The sequence below is a fragment of the Bos indicus x Bos taurus genome, chromosome 19 (assembly GCF_003369695.1).
Source record: "Bos indicus x Bos taurus breed Angus x Brahman F1 hybrid chromosome 19, Bos_hybrid_MaternalHap_v2.0, whole genome shotgun sequence".
Classification (NCBI taxonomy): domain Eukaryota; kingdom Metazoa; phylum Chordata; class Mammalia; order Artiodactyla; family Bovidae; genus Bos; species Bos indicus x Bos taurus.
In genome coordinates, this window is record NC_040094.1 from 20,039,397 (window position 1) to 20,064,298 (window position 24,902).

At 41.0% G+C, this 24,902-nt stretch overlaps 1 protein-coding gene across 2 annotated transcripts; it reads left to right on the plus strand.

The window, feature by feature from the left end:
- The first annotated feature begins 228 nt into the window (after nucleotides 1–228).
- On the plus strand, nucleotides 229–15,109 carry WSB1 (WD repeat and SOCS box containing 1). 2 transcript variants are annotated; one of them, XM_027516609.1, is made up of 9 exons: nucleotides 229–622; nucleotides 5,294–5,462; nucleotides 6,505–6,773; nucleotides 8,158–8,289; nucleotides 9,503–9,603; nucleotides 11,879–12,051; nucleotides 12,800–12,913; nucleotides 13,638–13,745; nucleotides 13,986–15,109. In XM_027516609.1, the coding sequence occupies exons 1-9, from the start codon at nucleotides 583–585 to the stop codon at nucleotides 14,143–14,145; spliced, it is 1,266 nt and encodes a 421-aa protein (XP_027372410.1). In that variant the 5' UTR covers nucleotides 229–582; the 3' UTR covers nucleotides 14,146–15,109. The 2 variants fall into 2 exon arrangements, 1 of the variants encoding a protein (XP_027372410.1); XR_003506649.1 differs by having other exon boundaries at nucleotides 282–622; nucleotides 10,497–12,051.
- Nucleotides 15,110–24,902: the final 9,793 nt, after the last annotated feature.

The window sequence follows — 24,902 nt, forward strand, 5'->3', positions numbered from 1 at the left end:
TATCAAGCTGGGACCCGGGCCAGGAAATCCAGACCGAGTTAAACGCACAGTCCGTAGGTTCCAGCCTAGCTTTGGGGGCCTTGGCTCGTGCAGCGGCCCCTCCCCCTCCTCCGCCCCCGCGCTCTTCCGGCTACCGGTCGGGTCCCCAGGACAACGCCCGCGCTCACCCGGAGGGAGGGCGGGGCGCGGAGCCGAGGCCGTCACGTCCCGAACGTCGAGAGGCGGGGAATAGCGCTATGACGTCACGAACACCGCCCCCGGCTTCCAGATATCCCCCGCGCCGCCCGCCATTTTGTCTCCAGTGTCTCGTTTGCTGTCGGCAGTGTGGAGGGAAGTGTCTTCCTTCGTAGGCGGGAGGAAGGGACCAGCATCTATTGTCTGTGTTTAACTCCGTAGTTCGGTCAGAGGCCTCCCAGAGCTTTCCTGGGGCAGTCGGCAGGAGCCTCTGCGACCGTCCCGCCCCTCCCCTCTGTCCCCGGGACCGGGAGGGACCCAGCCCGCGTCACGCCCCTCGGCGCTCGCCTTTAGCCTCTCTGTCGTTGCGTCCACATCGCGCCCCCGGAATCAGACGGTATCCCATAGATGGCCAGCTTTCCCCCGAGGGTCAACGAGAAAGAGATCGGTGAGGAATGGGACGATGGGTGAGGGGTGCTGGCGAGCGCGCGGGGGCGACGGAGAGGCAGGGACTCCCCGGAGGAGGGTGAGTCTGAGGAAGGACAGTGAGTCGGGCTCGAGCCCTGGAGCGTAGAGGAAGGAAGCTACCCTGCGGGTGGGTGTCGCCTAGGGTAAATGGGATCAGAATTGAAACGGCGCCTACTGTGCGCTAGGCCAGGAGGGAGGCGGCGCGCAGAGGAGGCAAAAAGGACCAGAGAGCCGAGTGGCGAGAGCTGCAGGGATCGTGTGGCCGGGGCGGAATTGTTCCCCCCACCCTAGTTTTTTTCTCTGGCGGTCTGAGCAGGGCCGTTCTCCTGGATTTCTCTTGGTTAAGGGCCTGGGGCGTCGAGTGGGCAGGGGAGGGCTGGGCAAAGATCCAGGGCTCTTAAAAAGTTTCCAATGAAGAAAAGTATACTTGTCTGTTCCGAGCTATTATTAAAGGATGGGTCTTAGTGTATACGAACTATAAAGAGGAATGCAGCTATCAGCCTGGAAAAAATGTTTTTAAAAATGGTATGGTGTTCAGAAAGGCAGCAAGCTCAGGGGAGGAGACTCAGTTATCTTTCATATACTGAGGAGCGCAGGGAGGAGCAGGATGGTTGGGTGGAGTGACCGGAGAAAAGCTGGCTTACAGAAGAGCGAACTCTTGAAAAGGTTTTCTGGAAACTGGCTTAGTGGCCAAGCTGAAGACAGGCCAGTAGATGTTGAAGGTCCTGCTTTAGGACCTACCCCAATGACTCACTTGAAAGCACCTTACATTATCTAAATCCTCTCTTAAGGTAAAATACCTTAAGGTGGAATCACTTTAAGGGGAGTTGAGGTTTGACTGTTTAGTAAACATTGAACTTATCGTATTATATACGTTATTTAAATATATGCAGTTAAATGAAAATTGGAGGTAGCTACTGAGCAGAGAGCGTTTGCATTTCCTTGTTGTTCAACTAAATTGGTGCCTTTATTGAATATTTGGAGGAGGTTTTCTAGAGAAATGGAGAAGCTAAAGTAGCCAAAAGGCCCTCTATCCTGTATGTGGGTGAAGTTTTATACCTAGAGACAGCTATCTTAGAATTCTGGTCTTTTGTTCTTTTACGGATAAGGTTGACTGGCAGGTTAGGAGGGGACTTTACCCCTGGTTTTAATAACTATTTTAAACATACTGAGAAGACAGAATTCATGTCCAATTGTTGAACTGTGGAATATAGAACTCAAAATTTCTTATTCTCAGTCCAGTGGGTTTTTTTTTTTCTTTTTTCTACTCACAGTGACACTGAGGATGAGTGATTTGCCTTTCTTATATCTGTATTTTACTTCATCTTGAATCATTTTGAAAACTTTCCAATCCTCTCTTCTATGGATTCGACAGAGCTTCTTAGCGTACCAGCGTGAGGTGGAACCACCCACTAAGTAGCCTTTTAAATTATTATTATTTTTTGCATGTTTAAGTCTCAGTGTTATTTCTTGGTTATAGTGTAAAGTTACTAAGTAGATGCCAAATATCTAAAAGAACTTTTGCCTTTTGTAAACTTTTTTTTTTAAGTCTGGTTTTTTGTTTCTTTGTTTCTTTTTAAAATATATCATTTGGATACAAAGTTAAAACCTCTGTAGCTTTGTATCTATCAGTAAGGACCTCTGTTGCTGGTTTCTCAAATAAGTACTGAAAGAGGAGGCAAGATTCCGTGATTGATGAAAGAAGTCTATATGACAGGCAGTCACTGCCTAGAGCTACAGCCCTCTTTCACAAGGCTGTGCCACAGACCCTCCCTTTATGGTTATGAAATTGCAGGGAAGAATGCGAAGGAGCTGAATCTGGTTTGCTTGGTTGAGCAGTGACTCAGATGATGTGTGTGGTGTCGTGTCTTATGGCCAGGTTCCCTGGCAGGCAGCCTTTCCCTTATACCAGGTTGTTAAATCATACTGTCTTAGGATACTAACATGCAGCAGTTGCAGGTCATACACAAAAGTTCAAGTGATTTTTTTTCTTCATTATAAAGTTTGTGCTAGTGTATAATATTGTACCAGTAAATATTTAAATTATTTGGTTAAATGCAGTGATCATTTTATATATCTTGTTAGTAAGCAAAGAAACACAGTAATTATTAACTAAATACTTGTAATGGTATAGTGTATTTATTTGGCAAAATTTGTTGAGGGTGGCCCTATAAGTACATTCATCTAGTTTAATCAGAAGCTTTCTCTTTTTAAGAAAATGCTTGCATGTTTTTCAGTTGAATTTTAGAACTTGCATTCCTTATTTGTGAACTTTGATATTTTTTTCTCCTAAAATTTGTGGATTCTAAAAGATGTGGTTAAAGAGAAGCCCCCCTCCCCGCCCTTAAAAAAAATAGGCGGAGGTTGCTGATTGAGGGGCCAGGCACATAAATGATGATATAAGAGTGTGGGCTTGAAGGCATGGAGGGGAATAGGAAGCAGCAAGCCTTTTCTAAAATCACTTGTGTGTGTGTTGTTGTCTGACTGCTGCACAGCTTTGGGGATCTTAGTCCCTGCCTAGGGATTGAACCCTGGCCATGGCAGTGAAAGCCCAGAATCTTAACCCCTAAGCTGCCAGGGAACACTGTCATTTGTGTGCTTAAAAAATCATTCTGCAGGCATCAAGAGTGTCACTGGTTTGTGAATTGTATATTAAAGTCATGTTCCTGCCAATGAAATTGTTGCTGTTTTGATACAAGTGGGGCAGGGGTATTGGTGGGGGCAGTGGGGCAGGGCGGAGATCTGCTTTGATTAAATCACACCTACAATAATGTGTTTAATTGAAAAGGTTCCACTGTTTTAAGGGCCATTATTAACTGGAATTTATCCAGAACAGGATGAAAGTGAAGGTAGAGAATGGACTTGAAACAATGCAATGTAAGGGATGGTTGAAAACTCACCAGATTTTATCATGGTGAAAAGATTTCATTACTGATGTCATGGCTGTCTTCAATATATGAATGTCATGTGAGCGCAGGATCTCTTATTCTCTTTGATCAGACACAAGACTGAGTGGGCAGAGTGGCAAGAAGGAAGATTTTGAGTCATTAAAAGGAAATATTCTGATAATCTCAGCTATGCCAGAATAGGTGCATGTTTATATTTATGAGTATCACAGGAAAACAGATTTCAGTTTTGTTTTACTTTTTAAACCGTATCTCATTTGTTTAATGTGGCAAAGAATTGGGCAAGGAAATAGTTATATCACTTAAGAATGGGAATTTATACATGTGCTTTCATATTTGTTCAATAAACATTTGCTGAGCCCCTGTCGCATGCCAGATGCTGCGCTCGCTGTTGGCAAAGCATACGTTGAGACTGGATGTGTCACTGAAATGAGTACACTTTGGGGGTTTGCGTAAGTGTATCTGCTCTTGCAATAAGAGTATCAGTGGCTCTCATTTCAATCGCAATACGTAGACTACGTTGTTGGAAAGTTTAAGCCCAAAACATAAAAAATAGATTACAGGGTTGACCACAAAGCAAACCACAAAATAGATAACGGGAAACTAAACTGAAGGTAACTTATAACTGAAAAGGGAGAGTAGCAAAATTTAAATCAAGACAAACCCAAGACAGCATTGGTGACAGACTTAAGAAGATCCTTTCCCGGAATCGAGGAAATGGCAGCCACATTTGCATGTGCACAAAAATAAAAATACATGAAATTGTTCCATTTTTTTGTCCTTAAAAACCAAAAGAATTACTTCCATTTGAGGATGAGTTTGGTGGCCCATTAGGAAGATGCTGAGGACCACTATTTGAGAATCACAAATATAATGCATTTTATTTTATTTTTCGCTTGTTTGGCTGTGCCACTTGTCATGTGAGCGCTTAGTTCCCCACCAGGGGAACCTGCCCCCTGCGGTGGAAGTGCAGAGTCCTGGCCACTCTATCACCAGTGAAATCCCCATAATGCATTTTAAAGTTCGGAGGATTTTTTTATTTTTGTGACCCGAAAAAGATAAGCATCTTCTGGTCTGACTAGACCATTCATTTAATAGTGCTTCCTTTGAGTAGTGATATAATACTATACTTTATAGTGGATTATGGTTTTTGAAAGCGGCTGTTGCAGAAGATACTTTTCCTGTAGAGCAACTTTGGTTTCTTGCGTTTTAAAGGTTAGTAATTTGAAAACATAAAGGCAGGGGCTTCCCTGGTGGTCCAGTGGCTAAAACTGTGCTCCCAATGCAGGGGGCCCAGGTTCAAACTGGGAACTAGATTCTGCGTGTCTCAACAAATACGGGAGTCTCACACGCTACAACCAAGATCTAGCACAGCCAGATCCAAGGGAAATAAAAGCATAAGGCTGTGAAAGTCAGGACTTCAGAAATTGGCAGCCCTGAGAGATCATTACATTATTTTTATTTGACCAGGTTTTTTTTTTTTTCTTTAATTGAAACTTTCTTTAAAAGTTCTTGATTTGGGAAATTTTAGGAAAATCACTTCGCCAGAACTTATAAAGATGTTTATCATCATCAAGGGGTCTTCACGCAGCCTCTCTCTCTTCAAAGGGTAGAATGCAGAACTTGGTGCATAAAAAAGGGGGAAAAGTCAGTGGAATTGAGTGAATGCCACAGTAATACAGATGCAGTCTCAAATTCATTGTTGTTATATACAATGTCTTGTATTTTTTTCTGTTTTCTTTTAGTGAGATCACGTACTATAGGTGAACTTTTAGCTCCAGCAGCTCCTTTTGACAAGAAATGTGGTCGTGAAAATTGGACTGTTGCTTTTGCCCCAGATGGTTCCTACTTTGCCTGGTCGCAAGGACATCGCACAGTGAAGCTTGTTCCGTGGTCCCAGTGCCTTAAGAACTTGTAAGACTCTTCTTTTTTGTATTTTGTATCTGTCTGTAGAATTTACTTTTTTTCCGTGTGGACTAATACAATTATTTTGTTGTTTTATGTTATTTCTTTTGAAGACTGTTTTAAATGTGTTTTGATCATAAGCTGAATATATTTGTTAGAAAATCTTTATATATTTGTTAGAAAATCTGTGGAAAGAATTGTCTAGCCTTAATTGTATATTACAGAATATTTTCTCATATAGTTTGGTGTTTTTCTTTCCCATATAGTAAAAGGCAGATTAATTGTGCCTTGATAGTGTAGTTTCTAAAATGTGTGTGAGCCACCAGGGAAATCCCTGATGGCTCAGGTGGTATAGAATCTGCGTGCAGTACAGGAGACCTGAGTTCAATCCCTAGGTCAGAAAGCTCCCCTGGAGAAGGGAATGGCAACCCACCTCAGTATTCGTGCCTGGAGAATTCCATGGACAGAGGACCCTAGCGGGCTATAGTCCACGGGGTCGCAAAGACTCAGACTTGACTGAGCAGAGAGCACACGAACGTAGTATAGTTTCTAAAATGTGTGCGCTGAATTTAACATCTTTCCCTTCTTCTTGTGTCTGGTTCACCATCACGGTTTCATTCTTTCACGCCTTTATCACTGCTGATCGTTACGGCATTAGACAGTCTTCTGGTGTCAGCTTCACAATGTGTTCTCAGAGTTTTTTGTTTTCTGCTTGTTTATACTTTTGGGTTAATGAAAAGAGTCCTAATTAATATAGGGTTCTACATCAGTAAGGATATATTGAAACACATTTGAAATGACAAAATTACAAATTGCTTTTTATTATTGAACTTTTTCTTAGGCACTGAGGATTTTAGTCTGAATTTATTTGGTCATGCCCACATAGCTAATAGCAGACTTTTCCCTTTCCCATCTATAAGGATTCCATTGTTACTCAGTATTACTATAATAATATGGAAGTTATTTTAGCAAACACTTATTATTTAGTATCCACAGGAGTCCAGAATAAATAATAACTAGATGACAATCTGGCTTTTTTTTTTTTTACCAGTCTCTTGCATGGCACCAAGAATATCACCAATTCAAGTAGTTTAAGATTATCAAGACAAAACAGTGATGGTGGTCAGAAAAATAAGCCTCGTGAACATATTATAGACTGTGGCGATATAGTCTGGAGTCTTGCTTTTGGATCTTCAGTTCCAGAGAAACAGAGTCGCTGTGTAAATATAGAATGGCATCGATTCAGATTTGGACAAGATCAGCTACTCCTTGCCACAGGGTTAAACAATGGACGTATCAAAATATGGGATGTATATACAGGTATGAAGTCATAGTCTTGAAAGCAAACTCCATTATTTTATGATGTAAGCATAACTTGTAGACACTAGAAGAATACGATTTGAGGATTTTAACTTACAGAGAAGCAAGAATTGATCCTCTGAATCTGTCTTTATACATATATCTTTATTGGCCTAAACAGCATCTGCAGCTTTTAGTTTTAATTTAGGAAAATAGAGTTCATATTGCTTGATCACTCTTCAGAGAATATTATAGTAGGAAGGGCATGCCTAAGGAACATTTAGTTATCACTTGTAAACTAGTAATGTACTTTATGACTCAAATTGCAAGATGTTTTCTTATATACTTTTTCAATATATAATAGCTTAGAGGCATTCAAGGTAGATCTGGTTTTCAGCAATCATTATCTAGCCTCTGGAAGGCTTTAGTGACATTTTATCTAAAGTTTAACCAGGTGGGTTGAGAAGTTAAATTCTTTGGGCAGTTAAAAGTAAATATGTCCTGGGAATTCACTGGCAGTCCAGTAGTTAGGGCTTGGTGGGTGCTTCCCTGCAGGGGGCATGGGTTTGATCCCTGGTCTGGGAACTAAGATCTCACAAAACACGAGACATGCCTGCTGCACCCCCCTGCACGCCCCCCCCGCCCCCCAAAAAAAGTAAATGTGCTCTTCACTACCTAAAATGTATAGTTTCAGACTGTTAGTCTGTACTCCAAAATTTAAAAGATTTTTAAAAATGAGCTTTAAAACAGCATGTACATTAGAATACAGCAAGTAATATTAACATTGAGTGGGGATAATGAATCAGTAAATTTGATTGAATTCTGGGAAAAAGTTTACAAGGTAAGCACATCACTTTTCATAGAAAAACAAAACTCATATAGTAGATGAATAAATACTTTTTTTCACTGAGATTATGTTTGAAAATTTAGGCTGTTACTATACAAGGATCTTTTTTTAAAAAAAATTATTTGGCTGCATGGGGTCTTAGTTGTGGCCTGCCACGTCTTGTTCCCTGACCAGGGATCAGACCCAGGCCCTCTGCATTTGGAGTGTGGAATCTTAGCCACTGGGCCACCAGGGAAGTCCCACAAAGATTTTAAATGATGCAGATTTTCTTGATATTAAGTTGACTTGGTCCAAGAGTTTGTTCACATTTTGGAAATTCCCTTTTAATTTTTCTAATAAATTTAGGCTTTGGTATCTTTGAAATAATTCATTTTAAGACATTATAAATAGTGAATCTAAAGATGATAGTAAAAGCACACTAAAAAATGAGTCATTTTACAAAGGAGGTACCCATATTATTTCTATCCTTTTTTAACGATGAGAAACCTGATTTTTAAAAATATGAAAGCTGGTAAAAATTATTAACATTGCCTCTTTCTGACCTTCCATTGCATTTAGGAAAACTCCTCCTTAACTTGGTAGATCATACTGAAGTGGTCAGAGATTTAACTTTTGCTCCAGATGGGAGCTTGATCCTGGTGTCAGCTTCAAGAGACAAAACTCTGAGAGTGTGGGACCTGAAAGATGATGGTATGTCTGTCTTCTAGGCTGTGGGAAAGAATTAGTTTCTGGGTATTATTACTGAGATGTATTACAAACACTTGACGTTAAAAGTGACATGATCATAGTTGCCTTTTCTCTGCTTAGTCCTTTGCCCCCTTTCCCTGTGCAGATCAAACAAAACTGTAAATATGACCTGGAATAGGAGCCAGCAGTTACTCTAAACAATCTGATACACACGGAACTAACTACACGGATCTGTATCAACTATTTGAGGACAAAATCTATATCAGTTTTAAGGTTTTATTCGAGCTGGTTTGTGTTGGTTTATTTCCTTTATATTGGGGAAGGTTATCAACTTCCTATTTGCTTAGTGAAAATTTAAGAAGATCTTGATGTAATGAAAGATACTCCTTAGTAATTAATAAAATATAAATTCAAACATGATTTACACACCAGAATTTATAATATATAAATACTAAACATAACTTGGAGAGGTTAAGTAAGAAATTATAAAAATAAGGGATTTACCCTCCAATATAGTAAAAGGAATGTCAGTGTCAAGTTTAGCTTTTTTGGAAACATTGGTAATTGTGGTGCTTTTACAGTTTTGGGGAATTTACCTTGTTTGAGAGGACCTGAGATGAGCATTTCTTCCCCCTTCTTAACCTCCAGTGAAAGAATTTAAGTTTTAACTAAAACCTTATATTTAGATCCATTGGTGCTCCACCAGCCTCAAGCTGGAAGTTGACAGGCTTGTTTAGACAAGTGTAGCTTAAATTGAGCGTAGTAGGAAACAAGACCCTCAGATTTGGAGACTTGTTTCGGCTTATGGGTCGTAACCATTACCTGATAGAACAATACACTGTTACCAAACTATGTGGCACCTCTTCTACATTTATCAATTCTCTAATTGCTTAGCTGTTAAGGGATCCCAAAAGTTTAAAAAAAAAAACAAAAACTAAGAGTCAGCTGACCTTTTCTTAAAGGGCCAGATGGTGACTGTCTAGGCTTGTAGACCATACTATCTCTGCAGTAGTTACTCTCCTCTGCTGCCGCAACAGTGGGCATGCTTGTGTTTCAGTAAAACTTAGGTGCAAAAATAAGCAACGGGTATATATTGCCAACCCCTGTTGTAGATCTGTAGTGTTTTAGATCACTGCCCCTTAGAAGTTTGTGAGTCTGCTATTTTTGAAATGCTAGTCATTTCCAGGGTTAACACAGATATTTTCTTTTTGTTCAGGAAACATGATGAAAGTATTGCGGGGCCATCAGAACTGGGTGTATAGCTGTGCCTTCTCTCCTGACTCTTCTATGCTGTGTTCAGTGGGAGCCAGTAAAGCAGTATGTGTCAAAGTTCCTGTATATTTATTGTGAATTGGATTGTAATAATGTATGCAAAATCATTTTAAATCTGGTAACCTATTAAGTCTGTGCTCGGTGTCTTAAATATCTTAAATGTGTTATTTCATGATGGGGGAGAATTTGCATGAGGGAAATTAAATAAATATAGTTACTGATTATTATAAAGTGAGAAATTTTGGGTTGCTTTAGTTAGAGATGATATATGTAAAATATGGGGTATGGCAATTTTATTTTTCATAAGATCTAGGAAAGTATATATGCTGTAGAAGAGATCTAGTCCAAATGTTAAAACATTCCCTTGCTAATTATTTTCTTCTCTGTTGTTCTATTTTTTTTTTTGGTCCAGTTTGCTGTTTAAAAAGTTTTGAGTCCCAGCTGGTCCTGGACATTTAACTGAAAAAAAGTAACTTAAAAATCTAATAAGAATAAAAATAACAGTCATGTATGTCCTAGAGTGAATTTCATCTAAATTTTATATGGTCTGTCTTGCATAGCATACCTGTAGACAGATTAAGTACAAAGTGACTCTTAAGAGAGTTATCCTTACTGATGGACCCTCCTTTACTCAGTTATCTACTAGCTCTGTGTTAGTATAGTTAAAGTGATCTTACTAGCTTCAGGTATTTATGAAAATGGTTGAAGTCCAAATAAATGTGATGATCACAATACACTTTGAATTAATGGGGGTGGGAGTCTAAATAAAATGGATTTTATTTAGCCAAGAAGTGTGTTAAAATGATAGTTGCAAATGTTGACAGTTTAGGGGGAAAATACTCAGTTCTTTAAAAATCATAAGAAGAGCAAAGCTAGATGTTGACATTGCTATTTTAGGCTGTGTGTTTTCCATATGCTTCTTGCTTTCCCTGTCACAGGTGGTGGCAGCAATATTGGTGTGATTGAGGTTATGCTGGCACCACTCGCACACAGGCGCACAATGGTGTTAGCTGGGCAGAAAGAGTGGCATCTCTGGCTACCGGGCTGGGGGCGACCTTTACCGTAGGATGAAGTAACCTTGCATTCGGCTGCAAGGTGTACTGTACGTACACAGGTGCTGGTCGATGTCCACTTTCTGCTTTTCTTTCTTTCTTTTTTTCTTTTTAAAAATAATTAAAAATAATTCCCCCCGCAGTGAACCCAACTGACTCCTCCGATGTAATTGATCTTCCAGTCTGGTGGAATTGGGAGTCTTAACATGTGAAACCAATTTAGTGTAATGTAATTGGCTTTCAAATGGTTTCTCTGTGCTATTTTTTGGAATTCATTGTGATACTAGAGATACCTTAAGTCTTTGATCCAACTGAAAGTTTGTATTTATTTTCTTTGGAAATAATATATTGTGTCTGTGCAGAAAAAAAGTAGCAAAAAGGATTGCTTTACTCCAAGAGGAGGAGAGTTTATCTTATTAGGATTGTTACAAACCTCTAAGCTGATGTTTAATATAACAGACTGAAGTAAACATTAGAGTCCTGTTTAGAGCTATTCTGCACAGTCTAACTACACTGATCTTTAGAATCTAAAACTATGTGTGAACTAGTACTAAAGTAACTTAAATGTTTTACACTTAAAATGACTAATGATTGTGGTCCGTTTGGGAAAAATAAGATTGGCAAATCTTGATTCACAGAAATGTTAATTGTATTATTTTTGTAAATTAGCATTTTCATTTTGTAATGTGGTTTAACATCCTTGTTGTTTGCCAAAGAAATTTCATTTGGCTGTGAAAAATTCTCTTTGCTTGCAGTATCTGTTTCTCTTCCTAGGCTCACGTTGGTGACCCAAGCCTATTGTAAACAAGTGATTATCTCAAAGGGAGATGCCAATGGAGTAACAATTTGTTAACCTTATATTTTCTGTCTGTATATTTTTAAAAAATTTGGTAGTTTCTGGAAATAAAAAAAGGGGTTTGTAGTACTTAACCCTATTTATTTTTATATATTTTAGTTAATTAGTTTTTGGAATAAATGGATTTCAGTATAATTTTGTGGTTAAGTTGCATTGCCTTTTTTGTGTTTAGGCTTATTTTTAAATTAACATTTAACCGAAACATTTGAAATAGAATTTGCATGTCTACTTTAATTAACTTAAAAACTGATTTTAATCTGACTATGACACTGAGCATATTCTTTTAATTATTCATAATTTATAATGTTTAATTTAATATAATCTTAATTAAATTTAGCTGTTTTAGTTTAAGATGTGCGATTTTGTCCTCTGCATGTCCGAATGAAGCTATAACATGTGCCTTTTCTTGCAGGTTTTCCTTTGGAATATGGATAAATACACCATGATACGAAAACTAGAAGGGCATCACCATGATGTTGTAGCTTGTGACTTTTCTCCTGATGGAGCATTGCTGGCTACGGCATCTTATGACACTCGAGTGTATATCTGGGATCCACACACTGGAGCCATTCTGATGGAATTTGGGTGGGTACAGCATGTATTATTTCAGTCTGTAATTCTTCTCTACTATCAGTGTAGTTTAAGAAGTTCCAGAGATGATCTGAATCATTAACATGTGACATCTAAACTTACAGTCTATTGTAATTTGAAATTTGGGTATCATTTATGCCCTTTAATCGGAGAAGGCAATGGCACCCTACTCCAGTATTCTTGCCTGGAAAATCCTATGGATGGAGGAGCCTGGGAGGCTGCAGTCCATGGGGTCGCTGAGAATCGGACACGACTGAGTGGCTTCACTTTCACTTTTCACTTTCATGCATTGGAGAAGGAAATGGCAGTCCATTCCAGTGTTCTTGCCTGGAGAATCCCATCGACAACGGAGCCTGGTGGGCTGCCGTCTATGGGGTTGCACAGAGTCGGACATGACTGAAGCAACTTAGCAGTATGCCCTTTAATAATGCATCTAAATTCTACCAATAAACTTGATTGTCTTGATACAGATCTTGTTACTTAACAGGACATGACTCTGTAGAAGTGGTAATTATATTTAGAGTTTTGTGTTGGGGAACCATAAACTTAGTCTTAAGAGTCTTAAACCACTCTAAAAAGGAGATTAGTAATTAGGTTTAAGTACTTCATTTAAAGTGGATCTGCTCCGTCTTCTCAATTGTGTTCATGAAGGCCACTCTAAACTATTCAAAGACTGATGTACAAGGTAGTTTTGTTTCTTGAGGTGACTCTCACTTGCCCTAAAACATGTCTTTTACTTCAGGCACCTGTTTCCCCCACCCACTCCAATATTTGCTGGAGGAGCAAATGACAGATGGGTACGATCTGTATCATTTAGTCATGATGGACTGCACGTTGCAAGCCTTGCTGATGATAAGTAAGTGTGTGAATTACAGCTTGACATATTTATTATTGTCTTTTAAAGATTTCCTTTCATTCTTCTACTTAATAAAAAACATTCTTAAGGATGAAAAAATCTTTCTACAGTTGGAGTTTTAATGACTTTCTATCTAGACAACACTTTGGGAGATGTTGGTGTGTCTTAAATATTGGCCTGAGTAGTATTTGTGTAAACTGAAGATAATAAGTGCCTTTTCCTGTGTTCTTTATTAACGAGTTCAGGCAAATTAGGTGCATTTTTAATCAGCTTTTTAGCTCAGCTGACAGGTTTCTTTTTTATTAAGTAATATCAAGGTTGAAACAAGGACATTGTCAAAGTGAAATAAATGGTAAAAACAGTCATTAGTACCTGCTGAAATTGAGACTGTAAGGATGAAATGAAATGTCACGTGTCTGAAATGTGCTGCTTTTGGTAAGAATCAGGAACTAGATGCAGCCATTCCATTTTCCCATACTTTAATCAGTGTGCCTGGATATGGCACTAAGCAATTTGGGAACATCGATGTAGAAAGTGACTCATTATGATCTTTCTAGACTGTTAAGAAACATGGGGAGAGTTATTTGCCAATAATCATTGTTTTCCTTTTTGTTTAGGTAGGTTCTGACTTAGCACAGAGTGGCATTTCTTTCTAAATTTTAAAAGTTGCTTTTACCTTAAATTTCCAACTAGATAATTATTGGACAATTTATTTCCTTTCTAGAATGGTGAGGTTCTGGAGAATTGATGAGGATTATCCTGTGCAGGTTGCACCTTTGAGCAATGGTCTTTGCTGTGCCTTTTCTACTGATGGCAGTGTTTTAGCTGCTGGGTAAGTGATTTTTCTCTTAAGAGGCAATTTAAGTTGGCTTTAGTCAAAGCAGCCTGTATGTTACTCAGTAAATTCCATAAGGGCTCTTTATAATACTATTGCAGGTCTCCTTAATCAGGTTTTAATGTGCAATTTGTGGCTCCAGCTCACAGCCTTGGTGGTAATTGTTTGAACTGTGGGATGATGAAATACGTGGATTTGTGTGACTGAGCCTGTGATTTTTTGTTTGTTTCTGTTTAGGACACATGACGGAAGTGTGTATTTTTGGGCAACTCCAAGGCAAGTCCCTAGCCTTCAACATTTATGTCGCATGTCAATCCGGAGAGTGATGCCCACCCAAGAAGTACAGGAGCTGCCGGTTCCTTCCAAAGTTTTAGAGTTTCTCTCCTACCGTGTTTAGAGGACGCTGCCTTCCCTAGTATTAGGGACTGAACACACTTTACACAAACCTCAAGCTTTACTGACTTCAAGGTTTAGGAGATTTATTTAATTTGATACATTCTTGTATTGCATTTTGATCAATTGAGCTTTTAAAATATTATTTATAGACCTTAGAAATATTTCTGAACATATCAAATGTAAATTTTTTTTCTAAAATTTAACTGTGAAAACATATACATACATGTATATATTTATATATAAGCTGCTGTGTGTTGAATGGACCCTTTTGCTTTTCTCATTCTTAGTTTCAGCATGTATATGTTGCTTCAGTAGAGCTGCAGTATATATCTTTGCTGTAAAGTGGAAGTAACTTTTTATTATTCTGTAACACTGAGTTAGCTGGTAAGTACTAACTTAAGAAAGCTGAATTGCACCATACAAAATGTGTATTTGGTTGGGGGGTGGTCAGACAGCTGACCTGCAAGTAAAACAGCTTCTGTCGAGGGAAGGATTTTGTTTTTGTTAGGAGTGGCATCTGAGAGTTGGAGTTTGAATGTGACATTATTAAATTAAAAATAGGATATAACCAGGAAAAAGGCGTGTCTTTTTTTTTTCCCCCCTAACTGTTGCTGCGGGCCTTAATTTTGGAAAGCAGCTTGCTACTTTAACCCCTGTGGTATAAATAAAGTACTATAAATTTTAGTCAATTTGAAAAATCCATCTACTGTATTATTGCTAAATATTTTGTTTGTACTAGGGGACAATTAAGACTGTGGTGGGGATTTGTTTTGTTTTGTTTATTTTATACACATATCCTATGTTTCTGCAGAGGATAATACTGGTGACTTGCCAAAGAGAAGCAATACAGTATATCTGCTTTTGCCTTCTGTAATTTATCTTACCTGCAGATATTAAGAATGTATGCATTATGTAAAATATATATATTTTTGTTGAGTTTTCTAATTAAAGACTTAAAAAACTATCGCAAATGTTTCTTAAATATGTTGGAAGCACCAACCACAAGCAAATTTAACAAGAGTAATGAAGAAATAGCACAACTGTAGGACACTCAGTTCAGTCGCGTCCAACTCTCTGCGACCCCTGGACTGCAGCACGCCAGGCTTCCTTGTCCATCACCGACTCCTGGAGCCTACTCAAACTCTTGTCCATTGAGTCGGTGATGCCAACCAACCATCTCATCCTCTGTCCTGCCTTCAATCTTTCCCAGCATCAGGGTCTTTTCCAGCGAGTCAGCTCTGCATCAGGTGGCCAAAGTAATGGAGTTTCAGTTTCAACATCACTCCTTCCAATGAACACTCAGGACTGATCTCCTTTAGGATGGACTGGCTGGGTCTCCTTGCAGTCCAAGGGACTCAAGAGTCTTCTCCAGCACCACAGTTCAAAAGCATCAATTCTTCAGCGCTCAGCTTTCTTTACAGTCCAACTCTCACATCCATACATGACTACTGGAAAAACCATAGCTTTGACTAGACGGACCTTTGTTGGTAAAGTAATGTCTCTTGCTTTTTAATATGCTGTCTAGGTTGGTCATAGCTTTCCTTCCAAGGAGCAAGCGTCTTTTCATTCATGGCTGTAGTCATCTTCTGCAGTGATTTTGGAGCCCCAAAAAATAGTCTTTTCTCATTGTTTTCAGTTGCTTCTCCATCTATTTGCCATGAAGTGATGGGACCAGGTGCCATGATCTTAGTTTTCTGAATGTTGAGTTTTAAGCCAACTTTTTCACTCCCTTTAATAGGGCACTACCTGAGAACTAATGCTTCATGAATGCAGCCAGTTTTACTTGGTTTGTTCTTGGAGAACCATTGTAGAAATGCTTACTTTAAAATTACTGAGCAATAGAAAATTATCATCTTTTAGGGGAATAATGGGCTTCCCTGGTGGCTCAGACAGTAAAGAATCTACCTGCAATGGTGTGGACCCACGTTTGATCCCTGGGTCGGGAAGATCCCCTGAAGAAGGGAATGGCTAACCACTCCAGTAATTTTGCCTGGAGAATTCCTTGGATAAAGGAGCCTGGCAGGCTACAGTCCATTGGGTTGCAGAGTCAGACACGACTGAGCAACTAACACAGAGTGGTGCTAGCAGGCTTATCTTTAAAACTTGTGATTTTTTTTTTTGTTTTCATTTTGCTTCATAAAACCTCTCCTTTATCAAGTAATAAGGTACCATTACCCTTCACACCACTAAATTATTTACTTTCTAATCAGCATATCCAATTAAGTAAAAATAGCATTTTGGGACAATAAATTTTCAGAGAAAGCCAGAATTGCTTGCCATCTCTTCATGAAAACCATAGTGCGTGGTGAAAACAAGATTGGGGAATGTAAGTAGAAACACGCTTGCATTTCCCATCTTTCATCAGGAAGAGGTAATAGCAGGATGGTAATGCTTTAGGCTGAGTGACCAGGTAGGGAAGGGAAGGAAGATATGACTGGGATACTCAGATGGGTCAGATTCTAGCTACATGATTTTAAAATGGTTACTGCTGCTTCCTTTCATGTCATTTGGAGAACTGGCAAGAGAGCCTTTACATTCAGATTTCATTTCCTGTTTTAGGACCCCATTAAGGGTGCATGTGGACATAGGAAAATGCCTCTCACCCTCAGTAGGCAATCTATTTTCTCACAACTTCAAGTGACTTTAAAACCTGTAACTTGATCTGAGGTTGGCAAATCTTAAGTTGATGATCCTTGAAATCACCTGCCTGCTTGCGATTGAGGTCAAGTTGGATTTAACTGGTTTGTACTGCCTTTAGGGCAGCAAGACCAAAAAAGGCCGAACTGCAAATGTAGCATGCTTCTGGGCTGAGGCAGCGTCTGATGGGTGCAGAGGACTTGGCTGTCAGCCAGCCCGCACAGGGAGACGGAAATACAAAGCATGAGAAGTAAAATATTGTCTCACAAGCCAGAAACCATAGAGACAGTCCAGTCTCCACGTCAATTAAAATGAAGGTTTGTCGGCAATAAACATTTTGTCCAAGTAATTCTGACCTAAGAAAATGCATTTACCTATAGAATGCAGGAGACCCAGATTCGATTCCTGGGTCAGGAAGATCCCCTGGAGAAGGGAATGGCAGCCCACTCCAGTATTCTTGCCTGGAAAATCCCATGGACAGAGGAGCTTGGCGGGCTACAGTCCATGGGGTCATGAGTCGGACACGACTTAGCCACCACCATGGAATGTTTAGATGATAAAACACAAGCAGTATGTACAGTAGAGTAACACATGGGTTTACTGTAGAGAAAGTATCAGTTACCCTGGTTTTTGTTTTAAAATCCTTTCCCCTGAGAAGTGAGAGCTATTGGTACTGAACAACAAAGTGCAGTCAAGAAAGATGGTCATAACCATGGCTTACGTTTATGGTAGCAAGTTTGGGAGGAATGAAGATCAGTTTGCAATCTCAACGCGCTCTTTCCCCTGTGAAACTTGCCTTTAGCCAAAAGCAACATGAATAAGGTATAAAATGACCTACTTGTTTTACAGATGTTTGGGTAGCTTTCTGTGGTTGTGATAGGACATTCTTAAAGGTTTAACAGTCGAGAAATCAGAAAAAAAAAAGATTGAATCAGGTTAGGATTGGAGAAGGAGAAAGATTTAATTTAATTTTTATGAACTCCAATTATTTTGCCTTTTAGAGACTGCAACCTTGTGCTTTCTCTTTTAGAGAGATGACAGAAATCTAGGAACTTTTTTCCACCAGTAATACCACAGAGAAGTTGCTCTTCTGGTCTCAAAGTAAACCTAAACTTTGTTTAGCAAAATCTGTAATACAGTGACGGTGGTGATTTTTGTTGTTGTTTTAAATAAGGCCGAAGCACCAATGGCTATTTTTAAAAATTGTTGTCCAGAAACAAAGTGTGGACTGTAGAAATCAAGTGTGGGTCAGGAATAAGATGAATGGCTTGCAGTGAAGATAGATGAAGTAGCAACTCCAGTGAATTTTGTGTATAAGTTTCCCAATTGTTAAATAAAAATGCAATGTTCTTACAGGAAAAGATGAATATTAAAAGATACCCGAGAAAGATACAAAATAGAACCAGGAATGAGGCTAGTATAAAATAGAAACCATAAAGACATACTTTTGCGCTAGGTGAGCACACAGGTACCCATTTCTTTGTAATCCTCAACCATCTCCCCACCTCTAAGACCCTCTAAAATGATTTCACAGGAATTACATAGGTTTCAAGTTGTCTCTTCAATGATATTAGTTGAATTTAGAAACAGGAACTGTGGGGTCAACTGTGTTGTAAGAGTCTGCAGCCCTCAATTCGAAAGTGTTCCCACCACCCCCTATTTTATGACTCAAACTTGTTTTACTCAATTTCACGACATGTCCAAACCTTGTAGATATGTGAGTTTATGACCTAGATGGTCTCTCCTTGGTGGTCTCAGACAAGCTGCCCCAGCCCAAAGTGGTCTTGCCCCTTCCTTGAATTCAATCATCTTAATTCCCACACCATTTGCTTGGCCTTTCAAACATGCCCTGTTGCTGGTTACTTCTCCTTAGAGGCTGGTGCCCCATTTAGAAGGCAAATGCTTCACACTTGGAAGGGCTCTCAACTTTCTCCCACAGGGCTCTGCCCCTGGTAGGCATTTGGGTCACACTGGCAGGTTGTTGGTGCCATGGAAAGGAGAGACCAACCCCTGATCAGTAGGCATGGAAGTACCCCTAGGCTGGGGAGTTGGGATGAGAGCCATAGCACCAGTCCATCCAGCATGTGCTGGGTGGAGAAAGCACTTCCCTCAGACTGGGACATGATACTCAACACCTGTGAGGACCCAGAAGTCTAGGCTTGGCCACATCTGGCCTCAGATCAGGAGAATGTTCATATGGTAGGTTGGCCCAGTTTCTCACCCTGCAGGAGGCCAGCTGCCCAGATGACTTCACAGAAGTGCTGGCTGAGGCTGCATCTCAGGAAGGACTTGGGGGATGCTAGCTTGACTGCTTAACAACAGGTAACTTAAAAAATGCTGTAAGAGTGCCTCCTCTCCATGAGTGGCTTTTGCTAATATTTCATATCTGCAGTGTTGGGTATGTGGTAGGCAGCATTCAGCATGTGTTACTACCATTTGTTGAGCGTTGGCCGTATGCTCGTTGCTATTCCTGGAGCTTCCCAATGACTCTGAAGTATTATTATCCTCACTTTACATCTGTGGAGGTTCAGAGAGACTAACTCAGTGTAGGTCATGTAGCTAAGAAATGACATCAAGGATTTAAATTCCAGTTGCCCTGTCTCCAGAGTCCTGTTTCTCTACAAAATGGGCACTAGCCTTTAGGGAAGGCAATCAGTCAAACTTAGACTCCTTAGTCCCTGCCTGCGCTGCCAACCCCCTGGGGTTAATCCCAACACACTCTTTTTTTTCCCCTGGATCATGGAGAAGAAAAAAACTAGAAGGAAACACTCCAAATAAAATTTGGCAATTGAAACCCACGCAGACAAGAAAATGATTGTTGAGCCCTGAGCTTTAACCCACAACCTGGGGAAATTACACTGGACATTGGTTAGTTCTAACCCCACACTGTTCTTCTTAGAAATTTATCTCAAACAAATCATTTTTATTGCCCATGAGGACAATCCAACTCAGGCTGAAGCAGGAAGAAGCAAAGCAGTCATAAAAAGTGAGAAAGTCAGTTGACCTTAAAGCCACAGGCCTTAAAGATCAATACCAGGTCAGTTTACAAATTGGCACCTCCAGGGGAAACCTGAGCCCCTTGCACCAGCTGTATGGACAAGGTTAGATGTGCTTGCCTGGGACTGACTTAGAGGGAATACCAACCACCAGGACCACTGGGATGGCACTGGGCCATGTGGACAAGTTATCTTGGTCAACTGATACAGATGCCATCGAAGGAGCAGGGACAGTTCACAATCAGGGAGGGCCTGAGTTGGGAATACAAGATCAGATCCTTCTCACCATTCATGGATTGAAAGCTATACTTCTATCCCTCAACATCTGACATCTCTGAAATTGGGATGCATTTTCGAAATCGATCTTTAAATTTTTTTTAAGTTGTACAGATTATAATTGGTGGCATCTAGGATTTGATGAAATATGTCAGTGTTATTTACATGCAAGTTACAGGTGATAATGTCAGAAGTAGAGGACACTGGAAACAGGTGGTAAATGAAGTGAGAGTCCATGAGGCAAGTGAAGGGGGATCCATTAGCCCTTCCTGAAAAATGGCTTGACAATGAAATCCATCCAACAAAAAATCTATTAAAATCACAAAATAGCTAATGGCACCCCACTCCAGTACTCTTGCCTGGAAAATCCCATGGATGGAGAAGCCTGGTAGGCTGCAGTCCATGGGGTCTCGAATAGTCAGACACGACTGAGTGACTTCACTTTCACTTTTCACTTTCATGCGTTGGAGAAGGAAATGGCAACCCACTCGTGTTCTTGCCTGGAGAATCCCAGGGACGGGGGAGCCTGATGGGCTGCCGTCTACAGGGTCGCACAGAGTCGGACACGACTGAAGTGACTTAGCACAGACATTTACTATGATCCAGGCACTGTCCTAAGTGCTTAGCCTATATAATTTAATCTTTGCAACAACCCAATGAGGAGGATATTCTTACCCCCATTTTATAAATGAAGAAACAGGCACAGATGGGGATAACTAACTGTCCAAAAAGCTACCTGGTTGTAAATGGTGGTGTCAGGTTTCAAACCCTTGAAGGCTTTCTGACCCCAAGCCCTGGAAAAAAACACAACACTCAATGTGCAAATCGAGCATGAAGTTTAACTTCGAGCTTCCCATCAGGCAGAGCAAAATAGGATCTAAAAGTAAGTAAACCTTCAATAAACATGAATCTACACATGTACTTTTAAAGTAATGTCTTCATACCATCATTGTTTTGAAAGATTCTCATGATTTCTTTAAGCCAAGCTGTATGGAAAAGTCCAAAGATGACAAAAACTGCATATTATTCCTTCTCTCAGAAATGACACAGAAGATCCCATGCCTGATATCTCATTTTGTGATTGAGGGGTGGGAGGGCAAGGGTAGATAGAGATGTGGAACATCCATCTGGAACTTTTTTGTAGAAAGTGGGCCACTTTGACCTGTTTTCTAGACACTAATTACTGAAAGGCCATTGACACATCCTCAGTCAGACAAGGCCAAAACAGAATTTGATGATACACCTGTAAGATCATAAGCTTCAGAATCAAGAAATAACTCGGTTTGAAATCTTTGCTCTAACTTCTTCATTGTTGTGTGATCTTGGGCAAGTCTCTGACCTTTCTGAACTTCCTCTTACTCACTTGTGAAATTACACATCATCCTAGTACCTAATGCCCAGGGTTATCAGGATTAATATGAAACCAAGCTCCCAAAGCATACTGAGGCCTAGCCTAAGACAGGAAGCTGTCATTATGCCTAGAAATCTGCAGTGGTAAAGAATCCACCTGCCAATGCAGGAGACACAGGTTCAATCCCTGGAGGAGGAAATGGCAACCTACTCCAGTATTATTGCCTAAGAAATTCCATGGACAGGAGAGCCTAGTGGGGTTGCAGAGTCAGACACAACTGAGCATGCTCACAAGCTTTATGCTTAAAAGAGTCCATAGCAGCAAGGACAATGGGTGTTTTTGATTATCCCCTTCCCCAAGGCAAATCTGAGGCAAATTGGAGAATTTTTTTTTTTTTAGTGTGTTGAGCCATTGTTTTTAGCATTTTTTTTTTTCCTTAAAGAAATGCCAAAGGCCTTAAAACAGCCACACCCTACACAGGGCCTCATGTGAACAGTCAGATGATCAGGGTGGGCTGGGACAAGAGGCTGGGAAGCAGAACTTGGCTGCCTGCTCCCAAGACACAAGCCCTAGAGCCCAAGGAGGAGCCTCCTTCACTGAAGGGGAAGGCAGAGTCTGGGGGTTGGGAGGGGTGGGGGAGGGCAGTGGGGAGGCTGCAGCCCCAGGCGGCAGAGGGTTTTGCTGGAACCATCAATCAGGCTGTGGGTACAGACTGTCTGAGGATACTGTTTAGCTGCCCTTGGGTGTGAACTGGTCAGGGCACAGAGTCCTCCTCTCTGGCTTGATTCCTGCCTCTGCCCAGGCAGAGGCTGTCCTACCCTGCCTTCCTCAGCATCCTGCGGCTCCTTCTATTCCTACACCTGTTATTCATGCGCTCATTCATTATTTCCTTCCTTCATGCATGCATTCATTTATTTACTCAGCATATCTCGAGCACTTGCCATATTCCAGACCCTGATGGTACAGGGAATACCAAGACAGTTCCTGACCTCCGAGAATCCCAGTGTTGAAAGCAGATGAAAACAAACCTGCAAAACTAAACAGCAAAGCAGGGGAAAAAACAACCTCATAATTGCTATAATTGGTCACAGCCTGGATCATTATTCATGGCCTTACTTGCTGAGTTTATCACTGGAAGTGTTAGGTAGTTAGAATAGGAAAAAGGAGTCCAAAATAGCAATGGCTAAAAGACAAAGAAAGGAAAAAGCCTGTGAAAATAAAACAAAGGAAGGTCAGAGGACTGGAGTGAGAACCTCAGGTGAAACAAACAGCCCTCCTGGCTAGTCCAATTTACATAGGGCAGGCTCAGGGAGAGGAGAAAAAAACATGAAAAGAGGAGCCAAAATTGAGCATCTCACATCTTTTGGGTCATCCTGCCCTCATGCCTCGAGGATATATTTTCCTTTGCTTGCCAAATATAACTGAGCTGTAACCGAGCTATACCACTGGTTGGTCTGCCATTTCAAATTTTTGCTGTGGTGAGAAAGAACCGAGGAAATTACACACTTCCCCGACAGAAACAACAGAAAGAGTTGGCTGACCGCGGAGTCTGTAGCCAGACTGCCAGGGTGAGCATCCCAGCTCTTTACTAACTGGGAACTTGGGAGGAACTGAGCTTCTCTGTGCCTGTTTGCCTCTGTACCTAATAGCAGTTACAGAGAAGATAAGTAATTACAATTATGGGGATGATAGTAGTTATATCCTCATAGGGTTGTCATGAGGATTAAAGGACTTAAGACTGGGTTTGACATACAGCACAGTGGAAGTGTTTAATCGGTTTTCTTTAAGACGCTCCAAGTTCTTCATATAACGATGGAGTTCTATCGCCATCCCAAGGTAGATGGGGTTCCACCCCACCCAAGCTCCCAGTAAGTGTGCCCCGTGGCCCTCATCAGAAAATGGATGGTGGCTCATTGGTAAGGAATCTACCTGCCAATGCAGGAGACAGGTTTGATCCCTGATCCAGTAAGATCCCACATGCCTCGGGGCAACTAAGCCCCTGCGCCAGGACTACTGAACCCATGCATTGAAACTACTGAAGCCTGCATGCCTAGAGTCTGTGCTCTGCAATAAGAAAAGCCACCACAGTGAGAATCCCGTGCACCCCAACTAGACAGTAGCCCCCCACTCACCACAGCTAGGGAAAGCTGGTATATAGCAAGGAAGACCCAGCATGGCCAAAAATAAACAAATACATTTTTTTTTAAAAATTTAAAAAAGAGAAGAAAATGGATGAACTATGTTGGCCCTAAGAGTTACTTGTGGAATTTCCCTGCTAGGCCCCTTCCCTGGACATTCTGAGTTGGAACCATAACCCAGGGGTGGATGAAAAACATGTTGCCTGCCATATTGGTGAACAAAGGATGCTGCAGCCACCTAGCCATCACGTTACAGCTAACCGGACAGTGACCCCAGAGGAAACTCAGGATGGAAACCCATAGAACAGGATAGAAACTCAGGATAGATGCCTGCCAACCCAGCTGTCAGCTGCTGCAGTCACCCCCAGTGGTGCAGCCTGAGGAGACTCAGGAAGAGAAAGCACTGGATACTGGGCCCAGAGAGCTAAGATGCTAGCAAAGGAATGATTTCTGTGACTCCTGCATCTTCCCATATATAGGAAAGTGCTAAATTCCTTAATCTGAGTTTTCTTTGAAGTGAAGTAAAGTGAAGTCGCTCAGTTGTGTCTGACTCTTTGCGACCCCGTGGACTGTAGCCTACCAGGCTGCTCCATCCATGAGATTCTCCAGGCAATAATACTGGGGTTTCTCTGGTGGTCCAGTGGTTAAGAATCCACCTACCAGGAAACAGATTTGGTTCCTGGTCTGGGAAGATTCCACGTGCTGTGGGGCAACTACGCCCATTCACCAGGACTAGTGAAGCCTGGGCACCTAGAGCCCATGCTCTGTAACAAGAGAAGCACTGCACCGAGAGGCACGCACACCGCAAGGAAAAGTAGTCCCTACTGGCCGGAACTAGAGAAAAGCCTGTGCATAGCAGTGAAGAGCCTGTGCACCACATCAAAAAGACCCCATGCAGAAAAAAAAAGGGGGGGATTTTTTTTTTTTTTTGAAGTGCTGGGTACCTGGTTTTTGTTGCAAAAGCTCCTATATATTCTGGCTTCTTTACCTCTTCAGAGCGGTCCCTCAGCACCATCTGAGAGTTCTGTCTCCTGGGCTTGAAGTCCTCAAAATGTCCACCAAATAAGACAGAATTTTCAGCTTTTAGGAGGCTTCCCCAGTAGCTCATTGGTAAAGAATCTGCCTGCAATGCAGGAGCCACAGGAGATGTGGGTTTGAGCCCTGTGTTGGGAAGAACCCCTGGAGGAGGGCAGGGCAATCCATTCCAATGTTCTTGCCTGAGAATCCTATGCACAGAGGAGCCTGGTGGGCTACAGTCCATAAGGTTGCGAAGAGACAAACATGACTAAAGTGACTTAGCATACACAGATGTCAGCTTTTAGCTTGTGCATCTTTTTTCAGTCAACACAGGCCACACAGA